The following is an 18,445-nucleotide window of genomic DNA, read 5'->3' on the forward strand; positions in this document are numbered from 1 at the left end:
TCCACAGGCAGTGCATTCCATACCCCCACTACTCTCTGAGTAAAGAACCTACCTCTGATATCCCTCCTATATCTTCCACCTTAAATTTATGTCCCCTTGTAATGGTGTGTTCCACCCAGGGAAAAAGTCTCTGACTGTCTACTCTATCTATTCCCCTGATCATCTTATAAACCTCTATCAGGTCGCCCCTCATCCTTCTCCGTTCTAATGAGAAAAGGCCTAGCACCCTCAACCTTTCCTCGTAAGACCTACTCTCCATTCCAGGCAACATCCTGGTAAATCTTCTTTGCACCTTTTCCAAAGCTTCCACATCCTTCCTGAAATGAGGCGACCAGAACTGTACACAGTACTCCAAATGTGGCCTTACCAAAGTTTTGTACAGCTGCATCATCACCTCACAGCTCTTAAATTCAATCCCTCTGTTAATGAACGTGAGCACACCATAGGCCTTCTTCACAGCTCTATCCACTTGAGTGGCAACTTTCAAAGATGTATGAACATAGACCCCAAGATCTCTCTGCTCCTCCACATTGCCAAGAACTCTACCGTTAACCCTGTATTCCGCATTCATATTTGTCCTTCCAAAATGGCTGTCTTTTAACTCCGGCCCGCTGTTCTCCCTGGAGCTTCAGACAATAAACCCCGTCTTGCGATTCAAACTTCTGACTCAGGTTGACTTTTCTCCCTGCAACAAGGACATTGTAATATTTGGTTGAAAATATATTTTACACTATAACAGTAAGATGGCTGAGAATGAAGGATGCAGATTCAAGGTATCTGGTGAAAAATAATGCAGCCCGTTATAATCACAAATATATAAACAAATCACGTAGGTGGTCATCCGGAATGATTCTAATACTTTCTTGATGTTACACTGCAAAGGCACACAAATATTATTCTTATCTACTCGAAACAATACTTGCATGTCATTCAGATATATTCAATAAGAGACCATCTTCTCACTTTGTCAATTAAAGAAGTTTAATATGAATCAAAAAATGAGACTTCTTCAATTTGTGGGTTATATTGATCCAGCAATCTTTATTTTCACATTTTTGTAACAATACAATAAATATTTCCACACCTCAATCCAGCAGTCAAACTTCTTGTAGCTCAGACAACCTTGGAAGACCAGAATCTTGATGTCTCAGTAAGAATTTATCAATGCTCCAACTGATTTTGTACAGTACCAGGCTGCAGTGTTGAAATTAGTGATCAGTTTCTGCCTCCTCATCCCACTCCGCCAGTCTTCCAGATGGGCAGTCTACTGCAGCCTTGCCCGAGACCACAGGTTCATTTTGAAATGATCACTTACGTAAAGGTACATCATTAATCTCATGATAAGATCACATCAGCATGCCATCACCCCTCTCTTGCTCTCCCACGCCACAAAAGGAGGTTCCCATTATCATTTGCATCTGCTAATTCCACCCAGTGGCAACATTCTGGAGCTGACAGGAGTGCAGGAACAGTTCTCCTGTGGTTTGTGTTCCCTTTGGAGTTTGCAGAACAACAGGTGTAAGCTCAGACCATTGGTGCAATCGGACTGAGCTTGTGTGTTATTTTCAGGCATGTAATCTGCAATTATATCAAGAGATTACTCACCATATACACTGAACTGCACTGGTAACAGACAGGTATTGATCCCAATCCCTGAGGTACACCCCTCTCAGTCACTGCATGCCACGTGACATATCAGAAGCTGCTGTACTTTCATCATCCAGAAACACAACTCAGCAATATTCCCAATTTGCTGGGCTGAAAATCCCACAATTTGGTGATTACTCTGCCATCATTCACCGATCCCTATTTATTTATCTGCTGGTTTAGCACACTGGGCTAAATCGCTAGTTTTTAAAGCAGACCGAGGCAGGCCTGCAGCACGGTTCAATTCCCGTACCAGCCTCCCTGAACAGGCGCCGGAATGTGGCGACTAGGGGCTTTTCACAGTAACTTCATTGAAGCCTACTTGTGACAATAAGTGATTTTCATTTCATTTTCTTTCTCTACTATCGGAGTAAAATGTTAAAAGTATTTTTAAAAATGGTAATAAAGTTCCAAACAACTTCAAACTTTTTCAGTTTTATATTCAGTGAATTCCATATTTTGTCAAATTCCACTTCTTGACAGGGTCATTACTTTTAACCAGTGTTTTTCCGGAAAATATTGAATCCTCGCTTGTCTGCAGCCCTCCATAGAAGGACTCGATCAAAACCAGCAAGAATCTAGAGAATAATCAGTGGAAAAGCGAAAAACCACAACAGGGTCCCAAGAATGCTTTCATTCGTCACTTCAATGATCAGCAAAACCTAAAAGCAATAGGAAGTCACTGCATCGGGTTGAATTGTCTACAAATTCTCATCTTCGGAGAAAAAGGCAAAACAGTCAGTACAACTACTGTACACAACAGCAGCTGCTTTCCCATCACTTTCCAGCAACTGCTGCTCCAGAATTCCATATGGCGCTGTCACTTGTACAATTCAGGGCCGTCACAGGGCAAGGCTTCATGTGCAGCTCAAATGTACAGAGAGCCGTCTGCTGGACCAACATACCCAATCCCAATCAGCAGCACATCTATCAAGGTCCATATTCCAAGTCCTCCGAAGCTGAAGAGTTTTCCAAGACCCTCCTTCCATTGGCCCAAATAGAAGCGGTCAGCTCCGAACCCTCCCAATGTGATGCTGAAATCAAATTAAACTTCCATTAAGTAAGAAGGAAATGGTGGACAACAAGCAAAGGGTTCCTAGTTTTCCTCCTTGGCCGTCAAACAAATGCACAAATTATCTTTTCTTTGACTTTCTTTTGTCTGAGCCAGTAAAAGCATTTCCACATGATACTGTTACTGATCTCAGCTGAGATTGTACAACTGGTCCCACTGTTCTATATTAGAGAAGATCAGCCAGAATTCCCACTATTCACCACTGTCAAAGGACCTCTACTGGAACAAAGACAAGAATGGACACAGGGCGAGCCGAGTCAGGTTTGTCTTGCAGTTTAATACTTTAAGAAAAATTATTTTTTGTAACAAAAATATATTACTTTTAAAAAGTACTCCTTCCAAAATGTTTAACCTCTCACTTTTCCGGGTTAAATTCCATCTGTCCCTTGACTGCCCATTTGACCTTCCCGTCTATATCTCCCTGTAACCCAAGACACTCAACCTCACGGTTAACCACCCGGCCAACCTTTGCATAGGTTGCATAGGCTCAACTTGTAGATAAAAAATTAAAGGGTGATCTGATTAGGTGCTTCAGAAAATTGAAGGATTTGTGAGGGAAGAGAGTGGAAAACTCTCCCCCTCCGGGAGAAGGAGAACTTTGTAATTAGAGCTAAGTTTTTTCTCTTCATCCTTTGATATGATGCGAGTGTCAGTAGCGTGGCCAGCATTTGTTGCCCATCCCTAATTGCCCTTATGGGTCATCGTCGTCATTTCAGAGGATACTTAAGAGTCAACCACTTTGCTGTGAATCTGGAGTCACGTGTAGGTCAGACAGGCAAGGATAGCAAATCCTTCACTGTAGGACATTAGGGAATTAAATGGATATTTCCGACTATCAATTGTAATTTCACCATTATCGAAACTAGCTTTCAATTCAACATTTTTAAAACATTTTATTTAAATTCCACCAGCTGCTGTGGTGGGATTTAAATCCTTGTCCCCACAGTATTAGCCTGGGCCTCTGGACTACTAACCCAGTGACACTGACACGACACCACTTCTTCAAACAAATGTTGATGAAAAATTGGAACTCCCCAAAAAGCTGTTGAGGTCAATTGAAAATGTCAAAAACTCAGATTGATAGTTTGTTAGGGAAGAGTATTATGGGTTACGGAACCAAGGTAGGTTGAGTTAAGGATCAGAGCAACCATGACCCAAGTGAATGTTAGAACAAATTTGGCCACTGAACATCCTCCTGTTCTTATGAATTCACTGTTCAGTATTTCTGAACCCTTTCTGGAACTTAGAAAGTCCTAATGCAAGACTGAAATTAGATATAACACATTAAGTGACACCAATACAATAATTTCTCTTATAGACACAAATCCTAGAAATAACCACATGATCGCGACGGACTGATTTCTACAACTGGTAAAAGTAATTTCATCCAGCACCACACTATTACTTGTCCCTTGCAACCATTTCAGGTGGGGAATGAGTGGGAAGGACGGGCAGATTGATTCATATTAACGGATACTTCTTAATAGAAGTGAAACTCTTCATAAACTATGAGTACAGGGCAGTCTCCTTCCCGTGAAGATAACTTATTTTCTCAGATCATCCTGGATGGTAAGAGGTCACCCAAAGGCTGTCAGGTTTTGACAAGAGCAAGGATAAGATTAAAAACAAGTCTTCAGACAGGAGTCTCAGCCGAGAAACAACACAAATCACGATATGGTCTCACCTCAGAGCCAATGCAGTCGACCATTTGTAACCCCCGGTCCAATTGCAATACATCTTCTTTTGAAATGTACGATTGCCTGACGAATAAAATAAAAATCACTTCAATGCAAGATTCAGAGTTTACAGAACATATTATATCAGGGTAGCCTGTGTCTTTATGGTTGAAAATCAAGCACAAAGGAATACGTAACCTGAAAAAATAGAACAAAAAACTAGAAGTCAAACAAATGTACGGTCAGGTTTCAGCACATTGAATTGCCCCAACATTACGTTGTTTGTTCAGATTTTACTGGTACAAAACCAGCTACTAATTGGTCAAGTAGTATAATAGGATACGGTTAGCATTGGTCTTGACAGCCAAGAGAATTAGGGGAATTTGATCGAGCAAGAACTTTATATATGAGCTGGAATGTCACTTCTGACCCTCTCGTTACAAAACTCAGCATTCCATTTGTTTTTTTTTGATTATTTTTTTGTACTTGTCAGTAATATTTTAATGATCCATGTACAAGGACCACCCCCCCCCCCCCCCCCCCAACAAAGTCTCTTTGCTCTTCAACTGTTCCAAGCTAGTTATTCGCTGCCAATAAATCAATGGAAACTAATATTTTCAATTGAAAATAACTGCATCAATTTGATCTCCATTTCACCATAGCCCCAAGATGAAGGATAAGTATGGCACGTTGCGAGAACCTAGGATAACGAGGGATATTGTGAGCATAGTCCAAAAGAAAAAGGAAGCATTCATAAGATCTAGTAGGCTGAGAATAGACAAAGCCCTTGAAGAATATAAAGAACATAGAAACAAACTTAGGCAAGGAGTTAGGAGGGCTAAAAGGGGTCATGAAAAGTCCTTGGCAAACAGGATTAAGGAGAATTCCAAGGCATTTTGGATAGATGTAAAGAGCAAGAGGATAGCCAGGGAAAGGATTGGCCCACTCAAGGACAGAGAAGGGAATCCATGCGTGGAGCCAGAGAAAATGTGCAAGGTACTAAATGAATACTTTGAACAGCATTCATCAAAGAGAAGGCCTTGGTGGATGATGTGGCTGGCGAAGGGTATGTAAATATTCTGGGTCATGTCAATATCAAAAAGGTGTTGGGCATCTTAAAAAGCATCAAGGTAGATAAGTCCCCAGGGTCTGAAAGAATATAACCCAGAAATGGAAGGAGGGAGGGGAGGAAATTGCTGGGGCCTTGACAGAAATCTTTGTAAGCTCATTGGCTACAGGTGAGGGCCCAGAGGACTGCAGAATAGCCAATGTTGTTCCATTGTTTAAGAAGGGTAGCAAGGATAATCCAGGAAATTACAGGCCGGTGAGCCTTACGTCAGTGATAGGGAAATTATTGGAGAAGATTCTTAGGGACAGAATTTACTCACAATTGGAAACAAATAGAATATTTAGCGAGGCAGCATGTTCTGTGAAGGGGAGGTCTTGTCTCATTAACTTGATAAAGAGTTTTTTGAGGAACTGACAAGATGATTGATGAGGGGAGGGTGGTGGATGTTGTCTCCATGGACTTCAGTAAAGCCTTTGACAAGGTCCCTCATGGCAGACTGGTACAAAAGGTGAAGACACATGGGATCAGAGGTGAGCTGACAAGATGGATACAGAACTGGCTCGGTCATAGAAGTCTCGGTAGCGGTGGAAAGATAATTTTCTAAATGGAGGGCTGTGACTAATGGTGTTCTGCAGGGATCAGTGCTGGGACCTATGTTGTTCGTAGTATATATAAATGATTTGGAGGAAAATGTAACTGGTCTGATTACTATGTTTGTGGATGACACAAAGATTGATGGAGTTGCGGATAGTGAAGAGATTTGCCAGAGGAGACAGCAGGATATAGATCGGTCAGAGACTTGGGCAGAGAGATGGCAGATGGAGTTTAATCCGGACAAATGTGAGATAATGCATTTTGGAAGGTCTAATACAGGTGGGAAATACACAGTAAATGGCAGAACCCTTAAAAGTATTGACAGGCAAAGATCTAGACGTACAGGTCCACAGATCATGAAAGTGACAACACAGGTGGAGAAGTTAGTCAGGAAGGCACACGGCATGCTTGCCTTAGTCGGTCAGGGCACAGGGTATAAAAATTGGCAAGTCATGTTGCAGCTGTATAGAACCTTAGTTCGGCCACATTTGCAATATTGGGTACAATTCTGGTCGCCACACTACGAGAAGGCTGTGGAGGCTTTGGAGGGGATACAGTTCTGGTCCGGTCCATAAAAGGTGAAGGGGGACCTTGCTCTTCCCTTCCCCACGGATCGTCTTCAAAAAAATTCCCGTTGGGGCTCCTCTAAAGAGCCCGAAAGTCCGTAATAGCGGGAGCTGCCGAGTCGTGCGGCTTAGCTCCGCATAGCCGCAACCGAAAGTCGCTTGGAGAGGGTACAGAAGAGGTTTACCAGGATGTCGCCTGGTATGGAGGGCATTAGCTATGAGGAGAGGTTGGATAAACTTGGATTGTTTTCACCGGAACGACGGAGGTTGAGGCGCGACCCTGGAAGTGCAGAAGGTTTTAGTTTAGACATCTGGGGCTGGTTTAACACACTGGGCTAAAATCGCTGGCTTTTAAAGCAGACCAAGGCAGGCCAGCAGCACGGTTCAATTCCCGTACCAGCCTCCCCGAACAGGCGCCGGAATGTGGCGACTAGGGGCTTTTCACAGTAACTTCATTTGAAGCCTACTTGTGACAATAAGCGATTTTCATTTTCATTTCATGCAATATAACCAGTACAGGCTTTGCAGTCTGAAGGGCCTGTTCCTGTGCTGTGCTGTTCTTTGTTCATCTCTTTCTGACACATCATTTTCACCAGCTCTCCTGAAAAGACCACTCACCAAGACAATGCACATGTTCCAGGGTTGTGCAGTTGGAAATAAAATATTCTCGTGGACACTGCACTGTCTTACATTTGGTAGTTTCTTTGCAGCGATACTCAGTGGGTGGCAGCTGCCAACAGAACCGGCAGATCATCGTAATCTGGAATGTTTTCTGTTCCATCTTATTTTCATCCTGAGTATGAAATGAGCAAGATGCAAAAACATAAATAAGGGGAGAGAAGTGAATGATTATATAAAAGTTCCGATGAAGGTTGTTATGCCGAGTAGTTATGACTGCAAATTTATGAAGAACATGTAAAAAGCCAAATGAAAATGGACAATTTACCGTGAAACAGGCTTTCCGGTGACCTTTCCCTTTTCACTGCAAACACATGAAACTGCCTCCGGCTTGAAGTAGCCTGTATGATCCGGGCAGGAAAACATAACTAACGTTTACCAGGATGCTGCCTGGTTTGCAGGATAGGTCTTATGATGAAAGGTTGAGGGAGCTAGGGCTTTTCTCTTTGGAGCGGAGGAGGATGAGAGGCGACTTAATAGAGGTTTATAAGATAATGAGGGGGATAGATAGAGTGGACGTTCAGAGACTATTTCCTCGGGTGGATGTAGTTGTTACAAGGGGGCATAACTAAGATTCAGGGTGGGAGATAAAGGAGGGATGTCCGAGGTAGGTGCTTTACTCAGAGAGTGGTTGGGGAGTGGAATGGACTGCCTGCTGTGATAGTGGAGTCGGACACTTTAGGAACTTTCAAGCGGTTATTGGATAGGCACATGGAGCACACCAGAATAACAGGGAGTGGGATAGCTTGATCTTGGTTTCGGACAATGCTCGGCACAACATAGAGGGCCGAAGGGCCTGTTCTGTGCTGTAATGTTCTATGTTCTGGACAGTCCATCTGCAGTGGCGAGATTTGAATCTGGTTTCCAGAGGCTTTTCCTGGGTCTCTGGATTATTAGTCCAGTGACAATACCACCTCCGGCTAAGAGAATATTGTTATATTTAGAAGGTTCTCTGGGGTGTAGATAATTTGAGGGATTGAGTTTAGTCCTAGTTAAGCAGGTCATGGGACCTCAGTGGGAGGAGACTGGACAACACCTTGTGTTTGGGATACACATGATGTAAATAATGGGAAGATCACGGTCAGTCTGTTGATTTGCCATCGGATTTTAAGTTGAATAGAAATGTCTGACAAGACAGAAGGATTTTCAGGAAAGGGATTCTCTCCAAAGGTCTGCAGAGAGAAGCTAAGTAACCCTGATGGTTAATTCTATTTACAAGTGGCTTCTGAACTGTATTGAGTTGCTTACTTGGAATACACAGTGACAGGTGCTGGTAGTGAGTTAAAGTTTTATTTTCCTTTGAATTAAGAACTGTTTTAACTGTTAATTGTAAAGCTATTTCATTGTTAATGTGGTTAATTCAGTGTTGAAATTAAAGTTTGTTTTACCACAGAAGATACCTATTAATCAGTGTTATTACTCCTGCGGTTTACAAGTCTTCCCTCAGTTTTACAAATTTTAAATTGTTGGGATTCTCGCATGGGATCCGAAAAATATATAGATTGAAATTCCCCATGATTACTGTGTTACCCTCGTTCAATGCACCTCCAATTTCCTGACTTATACTGTGATTATGTTACTGCTGTTGGTCGCCTATAAACAACTCCCACCAATGTTTGCTGCCCCTTGCAGTTTCTTTGTTCCACCCAAACTGATTGTGTCTTAGGCTTCCAGGATGAATCTGGAGCAGCAAATGTTTTCAAGAGCAAAGTGAATCCCAAAAACACCAGATATGATAGATGGACGGGTAAACCAGTCATGTGGCAGATACATTCATGTCTGTAGAGCAAAAATGAGTGCCGTATGTAATTAACATTAGCAATTAGTATGTATATTGTATTTTACATCTGTTGCAGTAATGTTTTTACAATATCTGAGTTCAGGTATATATATCTGTTGCTGTAATATTATTAAAGAATCTAAGTTACGTTTCCCAGACACTATGGCTGCAGAAGATGCAATGAAGATGTCATAAAAGTGAGATCATCATTCATTCCAACCATGTATATGATTATTATTATATTGTTTACCTATAGAAAGAAGGCATCCCGGGGTTTAGATAATTAAAGACAATGTTTAAGCTGAAGTAGATAATAGGACTTTTGTGGGATGAAGATGATGTAATTAATGGGAGAGCCAGGTCTGTAGGGAGCAGCTGTAGTTTAGGTTGGCTGGAAGCTTTTGCAGAAGGTGGTCAGATTCAGCATTAATTTGACAAACAATGATCTGCAGGTTGTTTCCTTTCTCTCTCTTCCAGCAATCTTTCAAAGAACTCAGTCCAGAGAACAGCAAGTAATTCTGTGCTTGCTAACTTTAATTTAGACGTGTTTTTTAACCTGTGGTGGGTTTTGCTCGATAGATAAGGTATCAGCCAGAAGGTAGTGTTTCCTTTTATTTTATTGTTAAGTTGGTATCTGGTAATTGTAAGCAATATTTCTGTGACATTTAATATTGTATTGATAATAAAGTTTATTTAATATACCACATTCCTGTTTGTGTGTGGAATTACTCCTGGAGCAAAATGTCCTTTCCTCACAGTTTATCTTACAAATTAAAAAGTTGTTGGGGTTCTTGTCTGGTATCCTAGTCAATGTTGGAGTCGGGTCTGGGATCATAATCCATACCAGGGAAAACTGACTCTTATGGGAAATAGTGGCAATTTGTCTAAAGAGAACAGGAAAGGTGGAGATGAAGGAGAGACTCAACAAATCAACATTCAGAAAGATATCAGGCACAATACCACCAGCTTCTATTCACTGACTGGTCTAAGTAGTCCCGCCACCTCTCCATTGCAGAATTGATAACAGAGCCTCAAACCCTCTCTGCACCGCCCAATGGAGCTCTACACATTGCTACACCTCTGCCAGGATTCAAATACCTATCTTTTGACCCACAGTCATCACCCCTAATTCTTCTGCTGGTACTCTTGTTTGTTCAGTATGAAACAGCTCATAATGTTTACTATATTAAATATGCTATATAATATACAACTAAATGTGATGCCCCCATTCAAAAAAGAGGCAAAAAGTAGGAAACTATTGACCGGCTAGTCGGTGGGTTTGTAATGAATATTGATGGTCAGTCTATCACCGAAAATAGAGACAAGAGATCAAAGAATAGAAGGGAAGTGTTAAAGATGGACCACGTGAAGGTGAGAGGTGGAAATTGGAGGTAAATGTGACAAATTCTTCCAGGTCCAGATGCGAGCATGAAGCGACACCAATACTGTCATTGATTGAGACAGCCAATATCATGCCTACAGTTCTCAACGAAACGATCATGGGGAGATAGGAGGCAAGGGAAGGGTCCAGGTAGAGGGAGAATACAGGATGTGGGTGAAAGGATCCATTGAATGGGGGTGGGCGGGGGCAGAGACTGTCCAAAGAAGTGAGCACGAGGTCAGAGGTGACAGTTCAGCATTATGCTACATAATAGGCCGTTTTAACAAGTTCAGGTGAACAAAACCAAAGATAAGGCCAGAAATGGATAGATTTATATTCCCATAATCTCAAAACACTGTACAGAAGGTTTACTTACTGTGCACTGCACACCTGGCTTAACTGTACAGTTGAATGATACATCCTTTCCATAGGTGCAGTTCCAATTCAGTGGACAATTCATACACACTGGTGGCAACTTGACACACCGTCCAGCACTGGGGCAGTCCGCCAGGTAAGGGGGTTCTATAGTTAGTGCTAGAAACAGTGACAGGTAGAGTTTCATTGAACCATCACGGTGTCAAAGGGTAAGCTACATCTTACATTTAGACAGGTCTCATATTCTACTCTAAAGTAGATTCTTGTACAAGTCCATTTTAACAAACATTAATCATAGAATAGGTGTAACGAAAAGTTAGAAGTTACATTGTTAGTCTATATTTCCTTACAGGCTGCTAGATGAGCAGGGATGGTGCCTAGGGTGGATGGAAATACAGCATCTTTGGGTGACAGCATTCCGTCAGGTTCCTTGGTGCTCAGGGAGTCTGTTGGAGAATATTTACACCGTGTTCAAGCTGAAACTTGTGTATCATTCACCAAAATACCAGCATCACTTCATAACCGGGTCATGACTACAATGTCAAGGAGATAAATAACCTCAGCTGGACAAACAAGATGTGCCAGATGTTGATGAAGAGGGAAAGGGATCAGCAAGGGGGGGGGGGGGGGGTAGCACAGTGGTTAGCACAGTTGCTTCACAACTCCAGGGTCCCGGGTTCGATTCCCGGCGTGGGTCCCTGTCTGTGCGGAGTCTGCACGTTCACCCCGTGTCTGCGCGGGTTTCCTTCCACAAGTTCTGAATTCGTACCCGAACAGGCGCCGGAGTGTGGCGACGAGGGGATTTTCACAGTAACTTAATTGCAGTGTTAGTGTCAGCCTACTCGTGACAATAAAGATTATTATGATCATTGTGGGGCGATTCCCGGGACACGACCCCCCCCCCCCCCCCGGGACTGAGCTGGATCCCGGCCTCGGATCACCCAGACCCAGCGACACCTCCCCGCAAAGCCGCCGCTCCTCCCGGGCCCCGGACTCACCGCCCCGCTGGGGGCCCCGGACTCACCGCCCCGCTGGAGGCCCCGGACTCACCGCCCCGCTGGGGGCCCCGGACTCACCGCCCCGCTGGAGGCCCCGAGCCCCGGACTCACCGCCCCGCTGGAGGCCCCGAGCCCCGGACTCACCGCCCCGCTGGGGGCCCCGGACTCACCGCCCCGCTGGAGGCCCCGGGCCCCGGACTCACCGCCCCGCTGGGGGCCCCGGGCCCCGGACTCACCGCCCCGCTGGGGGCCCCGGACTCACCGCCCCGCTGGGGGCCCCGGACTCACCGCCCCGCTGGGGGCCCCGAGCCCCGGACTCACCGCCCCGCTGGGGGCCCCGGACTCACCGCCCCGCTGGAGGCCCCGGGCCCCGGACTCACCGCCCCGCTGGGGGCCCCGGGCCCCGGACTCACCGCCCCGCTGGGGGCCCCGGACTCACCGCCCCGCTGGGGGCCCCGGACTCACCGCCCCGCTGGGGGCCCCGAGCCCCGGACTCACCGCCCCGCTGGAGGCCCCGGGCCCCGGACTCACCGCCCCGCTGGAGGCCCCGGGCCCCGGACTCACCGCCCCGCTGGAGGCCCCGGACTCACCGCCCCGCTGGAGGCCCCGAGCCCCGGACTCACCGCCCCGCTGGAGGCCCCGAGCCCCGGACTCACCGCCCCGCTGGAGGCCCCGAGCCCCGGACTCACCGCCCCGCTGGAGGCCCCGAGCCCCGGACTCACCGCCCCGCTGGAGGCCCCGAGCCCCGGACTCACCGCCCCGCTGGAGGCCCCGAGCCCCGGACTCACCGCCCCGCTGGAGGCCCCGAGCCCCGGACTCACCGCCCCGCTGGAGGCCCCGGGCCCCGGACTCACCGCCCCGCTGGACGTCCAGCAGCTGCCACAGAATCAGCGCCCATTCCAGAAACTTCCACAGCGCCATCGCCCCGACCCAGCCAATCACAGCCCAGACAACGCCAGCCAATCACAGCCCAGACAGCACTAGCCAATCACAACCCAGACAGAACCAGCCAATCCCCGCCCAGACGGCGCCAGCCAATCACAGCCCAGACAGCGCTAGCCAATCACAGTACAGTCAGCCCAGACAGCGCCAGCCAATCACAGTCCAGACAGCGCTAGCCAATCACAGCCCAGACAGTCCTAGCTAATCACAGCCCAGACAGCGCTAGCCAATCACAGCCCAGACAGCGTTAGCCAATCACAGCCCAGACTGCACTAGCCAATCACAGCTCAGACTGCATTACCCAATCACAGACTGTATAGGGAACGTTTTTTTAAATATGTTTTATTCTTTTTCCCATTTTCTCCCAAATTTACACCCAACAATAATCAGTAACGAATGTAATGTCAATCCCCATATCAATAACAACGATCCCATCCTCCCACCAAACCCGACATTAGTCTGCTGTTAACATAAACAAATGACAAAAAGGAATCAGGAATCACCCAGTCACTATGAACACATGAGCTAACTTGTAGATGGAATCGCATTTAAGGGGTTATTGGGATAGAGCAGGCAAGTGGCTTGGGTGGAGTGCTCTTTCAGAGGGTCGGTGCAGACTCGATGGGCTGGATGGCCTCCGTCTGCACTGCAGTGATTCTATGATTGATGTAAGTGCTGAGGTGTCCGCTGATTGCACAGAGCGAGCCATGTGCTCTCTGTGACCAAAATGTAAATATTTTATTTTTAACATTTGAAGTTGATCGAGTTCTATTAATATATGAATGATTAAGCATTTTCCGCAGGGTCATTTTTTGCTACTCACCCTAGTTCTCAATCCTTCCAACAAGAAGAACTGTTTCTTTCCATGGTAGCCATAGGTCGGTTTATGCAGGACCATCCACAGGTTTGAGCCAGTCCAGCCACTGTCCAATAATGGATTTAATGTTGGCATTTTGTGCCCTCATTCACTTACCTCAGGGCTGCGCCGGCAGATTCATACCAACGTGGACATCGAAAACAGATTGGTTTCCACATTTTTTTCATCACATCACCTCCCTTCCCTTTTAAAAAAAAAAAATATTTATTAAACTTTTTTAACACAATTTTTCTCCCTTACAAACAATAACCCCCCCCCTCCCCTTCGTAACAAAAAAAAAAGAGAAATCGCGCAGAGCAAGATATATACATGGCAAAATGATATATTTACACAGCTATGTACACTGGCCCTCACCCGTACGTGCCAGTTTCCCCAACCCTTCATGTTATCTCTTGCTCATCCACCCTCCCAGGACGTCCCCTCCAGCCCCCCCCCCCCCCCTCAAGGTTGCTGCTGCTGCTGACCGACCTTCCTCTAACGCTCCGCGAGATAGTCTAAGAACGGTTGCCACCGCCTGTCGAACCCCTGCGCAGACCTTCTCAAGGCAAACTTAATCCTCTCCAACTTTATGAACCCAGCCATATCATTTATCCAGGCCTCCAGGCTGGGGGGCTTCGCCTCCTTCCACATTAGCAAGATCCTTCGCCGGGCTATTAGGGACGCAAAGGCCAGAATGCCGGCCTCTTTCGCCTCCTGCACTCCCGGTTCGTCCACTGCTCCAAATATTGCTAGCCCCCAGTTTGGCTTGACCCGGACTTTCATCACCTGAGATATTGCTCCCGCCACTCCTCTCCAGAACCCCTCCAGGGCCGGGCATGACCAAACATATGGACATGGTTCACCGGGCTCCCTGAGCACCTTCCACATCTGTCCTCTACCCCAAAGAACCTACTCAACCTCGCCCCCGTCAAGTGCGCTCTGTGGACCACCTTAAATTGTATCAGGCTGAGCCTGGCACACGAGGAGGAGGAATTAACCCTACCTAGGGCATCAGCCCACAGACCTTCCTCGATCTCCTCCCCCAGCTCCTCCTCCCATTTACCCTTCAACTCTTCTACCAGCGCTTCCCTTCTTCTTTCAACTCCTGGTGTATTTCCGACACCTTGCCCTCCCCGACCCATACACCCAAGATCACCCTATCTTGAACTTCTTGTGCCAGGAGCAACGGGAATTCCCTCACCTGTCGCCTCACAAAAGCCCTCCCCTGCATATATCTAAAGGCATTTCCTGGGGGACAAACCGGTGGTTACCCCTGATCGGGGACCACACCGATGCTCCCATTGCACCCCGGTGCCGTCTCCACTGGCCCCAGATCCTTAGCGTTGCCGCCACCACCGGGCTTGTGATATACTTTGTCGGCGAGAGCGGCAGCGGTGCCGTCACCAACGCCCCCAGGCTCGTTCCTTTTCAGGACGCCATCTCCATCCTCTTCCATGCCGCCCCCTCTCCCTCCATAACCCACTTGCGGATCATCGCCACATTTGCTGCCAGGTAGTAGCTCCCCAGATTTGGCAGCGCCAACCCTCCTCGGTCCCTACTGCGTTCCAGGAACCCTTTCCTTACTCTCGGGGTCTTATTCGCCCACACAAACCCCATAATACTCCTGCCTACTCTCTTAAAAAAGGCCTTTGTGATCACGATGGGAAGGCACTGAAACACAAACAGAAACCTCGGAAGGACCCCCATTTTGACCAACTGCACTCTACCTGCCAGCGAGAGCGGTAACATGTCCCATCTTTTGAAATCCTCCTCCATTTGCTCCACCAACCTCGTCAGATTCAGTTAATGTCGGGTCCCCCAACTCCTGGCTATCTGGATCCCCAGATACCGAAAGCTCCCCTCCACCCTCCTCAACGGTAGGTCCCCATCCCTCTTTCTTGGTCCCCCGCCTGTAATACAAAGAGCTCACTCTTCCCTACATTGAGCTTATATCACCTCCCTTCCCTTAACTACACCGCATCATCTCTCATTTACTTTCAAGTGAGTCTTTTCCATCTCAAGTTGCAATGCATCTCCATACACGATGACATCAATCTCATGTTGTAAGGTGTTCGGTATTAGTGGCCTCCAGCGATGATACCGCTACCTTCCTATTGGCTCCGCCCAGAGATGATATTGAGAACCTCTCTCAAATCTCCTCTCAACTTTCTCTTCTCTAAAGATAACAATCCCAACTTCTCCAATTGATCCAGGATAAAGTCCCTCAACCCTGGGACCATTCCTATAATTCTATTCTGCAACCTTTCTTTTCCTTTCACATCCATCATGAAATGCATGGTAAGAGGGCTGGATTCTCCGTAGCCCAATGACAAAATCATGTTCACCAATTGGGCAGAGAATGGATTTTCACGCTTAAATCGGGGCCGGGGCAGTTTTGACGTCGGTCCACCCTCTCCAACTGGCGTGGGCGCGTCATCGGCTGACCCACCTGCGATGGGCCGAGTTCCCGATGGAGCGGGACACGTGTGGTCCCAACTGTGCGAGAACCTGGCACGATGGCTGCGGACTGTGTCCAGCGCCACCACACTTGGCCAGGCTCCATGCTGCTGACCGGGTGGCTTCTGCAAGGGCTGGGAGGACTGGTAGGGAGTGGGCTGTCGGGTATCAGTTGGCGAGTTGGGGTCATGCAAGGTCAGCACGATGTTGTACGATGCGACCGGTGATGACCGGTGCCGGAAACGGGGAGGGTTGCACGCCAATTTTTCAGTTGTAAAAGACCACACCCATGCTCCTCTGGCGCCGGCACTTAGCTGCTGAAACGGAGACCCCAGCCCAATATTCCAGTTAAGACCAAACTCGTTTCATAAAAGCTCACCATAATGAGCCTCCTCAAACTGCCCCCGTCACCTACAACTGTGTGTGCAAATACACCACGAGCTTTCTCTGCTCCTCAACCCCCTTCAGAATAGTACCAGTTCGGGCAGCACGGTGGCGCAGTGGTTAGCACTGCTGCCTCATGGCACCGAGGACCCGGGTTCTGTCCGTGTGGAATTTGCACATTCTCACTCCCACAACCCAAAGTTGTGCAGGGCAGGTGGATTGGCCACACTAAATTGCTCCTTAATTGGAAAAAAAATAATTGGGCACTCTAGGTTTTAAGAAAAAAAACAAATGGTACCATTTATTGATTGTGGCTACTCGTGCGCCCCCGATTTTAATCGCTGCATCATTGGTGGCTGTCATCAGTTGGAATCATTTCATTTCATTTTCATTTTTCACCTTTGCTTTCCTCCTTGAAGATACTCCTTGAAACCCAAAATTTCTTTATGTGGCATCATAGAATTTACAGTGCAGGATGCCATTCGGCCCATCGAGTCTGCACCGGCCCTATCTAAGCCCACACCTCCGCCCTATCCCCGTAACCCCACCCCACCTTTTTGGACACTAAGGGCAATTGACCATGGCCAATCCACCCAAACTGCACGTCTTTGGACTGTGGGAGGAAACCGGAGCACCGGAGAAAACCCACGCAGACACGGGGAGAACGTGCAGACTCCACAAGTACAGTGACCCAAGCCAGGAATCGAACCTGGGACCCTGGAGCTGTGAAGCAACAGTGCTAACCACTGTGCTACCGTGCTGCCCAGTGTCATATTGTTGTATAATGTTCCTCTGAGACACTTTGGCATGTTTCATTATGACAAAGTCACTACGTAAATTTATTTGGCCTCCATACCAAAATGCATCACTTCACATTTCTCTGCATTAAACTTAATTGGCCATGTGCCTGCTCATTCAACCAGCCTGTCTCTATCTTACTCTCCTCCCCACAGTTCACAACACCTCCAAGTTGTCATGCGCAAATTTCAGAATGGCACTCGAGGCATCCAAATCTTTGTCACGCATCAAAAAGAGCAGCATTGGGAGTGAACACCAATCCCTGGGCACAATCCCCCATCAAATCCACTTTGCCTTTTCCTTAATTATTATTATTTTTTTTAATTTCGAGTACCCAATTCATTTTTTCCAATTAAAGGGTAATTTAAGCCGGGGGCTTTTTGCTGCGTGGCTGCTCCCCCCCCCCCCCCCCACGGGACAGAGGATTGGTGCGGGGGCGCCGCCGACTTTCTGGTCGCAAGGCCAGGCGGACCCTGTGGACAAAGCCGCAGGATCAGAGAATCCAGCACCCGGACTTTCGTCCTCTCCCACTCCCTCCTGAAAAGTTAATCTTGAATCAGCCCCAGAAAATCACGATGACTTTTAATTTTAGTTTCCACCTGCAGTTTCAAGTGGCTGAGAAAATATTCTTTATTTTGTCAAATATTAGAAATAGGGCAGCTCACAAGTGAGATATATTAATTCCAAAGTCTCTATACCACCAAGATTAAATCTTTTTCCTAGAAACCCAATGCAAATTCCCCCAAGATTGATAATGGGGGCGGGGGGAATGCTGAACAAAAGGCCACAGTACTCCATCTAAACCATTCTCCTCCGAGATTGCCACAATAAAGTTACTGATCCCAGTGCCAATTGATACCAGTCACGCAGCAAGATGAGAAATGGCCGGTTTAAAGCGGCCCCTCTGTTTTCTATGTAGGTTCAGTATATGTGGAGTGGAAAAGCTCAGTTATTAAGGGATGGAAATGAATCATCGTGACTTCCAGGGCTCAAGTGATGTAAATGGACCAAAGGGCGAGTCAAAGCTTTCAGCACCAACATTCAAACTTCCGTTGACATGAAGATCAGCTGCCTCAGGATAGATCTGGGAATGAAGCTGAATCGTGCGATCCGTATATCTCAGCGAGCGACGCTGAACGTTCAGAGGAAGGAATAAAGTCAGGAAACCAGGG

The 18,445-nt window shown here is 46.9% G+C and overlaps 1 protein-coding gene across 3 annotated transcripts; it reads right to left on the reverse strand.

Annotated features, from left to right (window-relative positions):
- Positions 1 to 1,013: 1,013 nt before the first annotated feature.
- LOC140404295 (TM2 domain-containing protein 3-like) lies at positions 1,014 to 12,832 on the reverse strand. Of its 3 annotated transcripts, none has more exons than XM_072492621.1 (6): positions 12,691 to 12,832; positions 11,189 to 11,284; positions 10,840 to 10,997; positions 7,243 to 7,417; positions 4,404 to 4,479; positions 1,014 to 2,681 (listed from the first exon to the last, which is right to left on the reverse strand). In XM_072492621.1, exons 1-6 carry the CDS (start codon positions 12,755 to 12,757, stop codon positions 2,516 to 2,518), a joined length of 738 nt encoding a protein of 245 aa, XP_072348722.1. In that variant the 5' UTR covers positions 12,758 to 12,832; the 3' UTR covers positions 1,014 to 2,515. The 3 variants fall into 3 exon arrangements, with proteins under 3 accessions (XP_072348722.1, XP_072348721.1, XP_072348723.1); XM_072492620.1 differs by having other exon boundaries at positions 12,658 to 12,772; XM_072492622.1 differs by lacking the exon at positions 11,189 to 11,284 and having other exon boundaries at positions 12,691 to 12,819.
- Between the last annotated feature and the right edge of the window lie 5,613 nt (positions 12,833 to 18,445).

This window comes from Scyliorhinus torazame, chromosome 30, assembly GCF_047496885.1.
Source record: "Scyliorhinus torazame isolate Kashiwa2021f chromosome 30, sScyTor2.1, whole genome shotgun sequence".
Classification (NCBI taxonomy): Eukaryota; Metazoa; Chordata; class Chondrichthyes; order Carcharhiniformes; family Scyliorhinidae; genus Scyliorhinus; species Scyliorhinus torazame.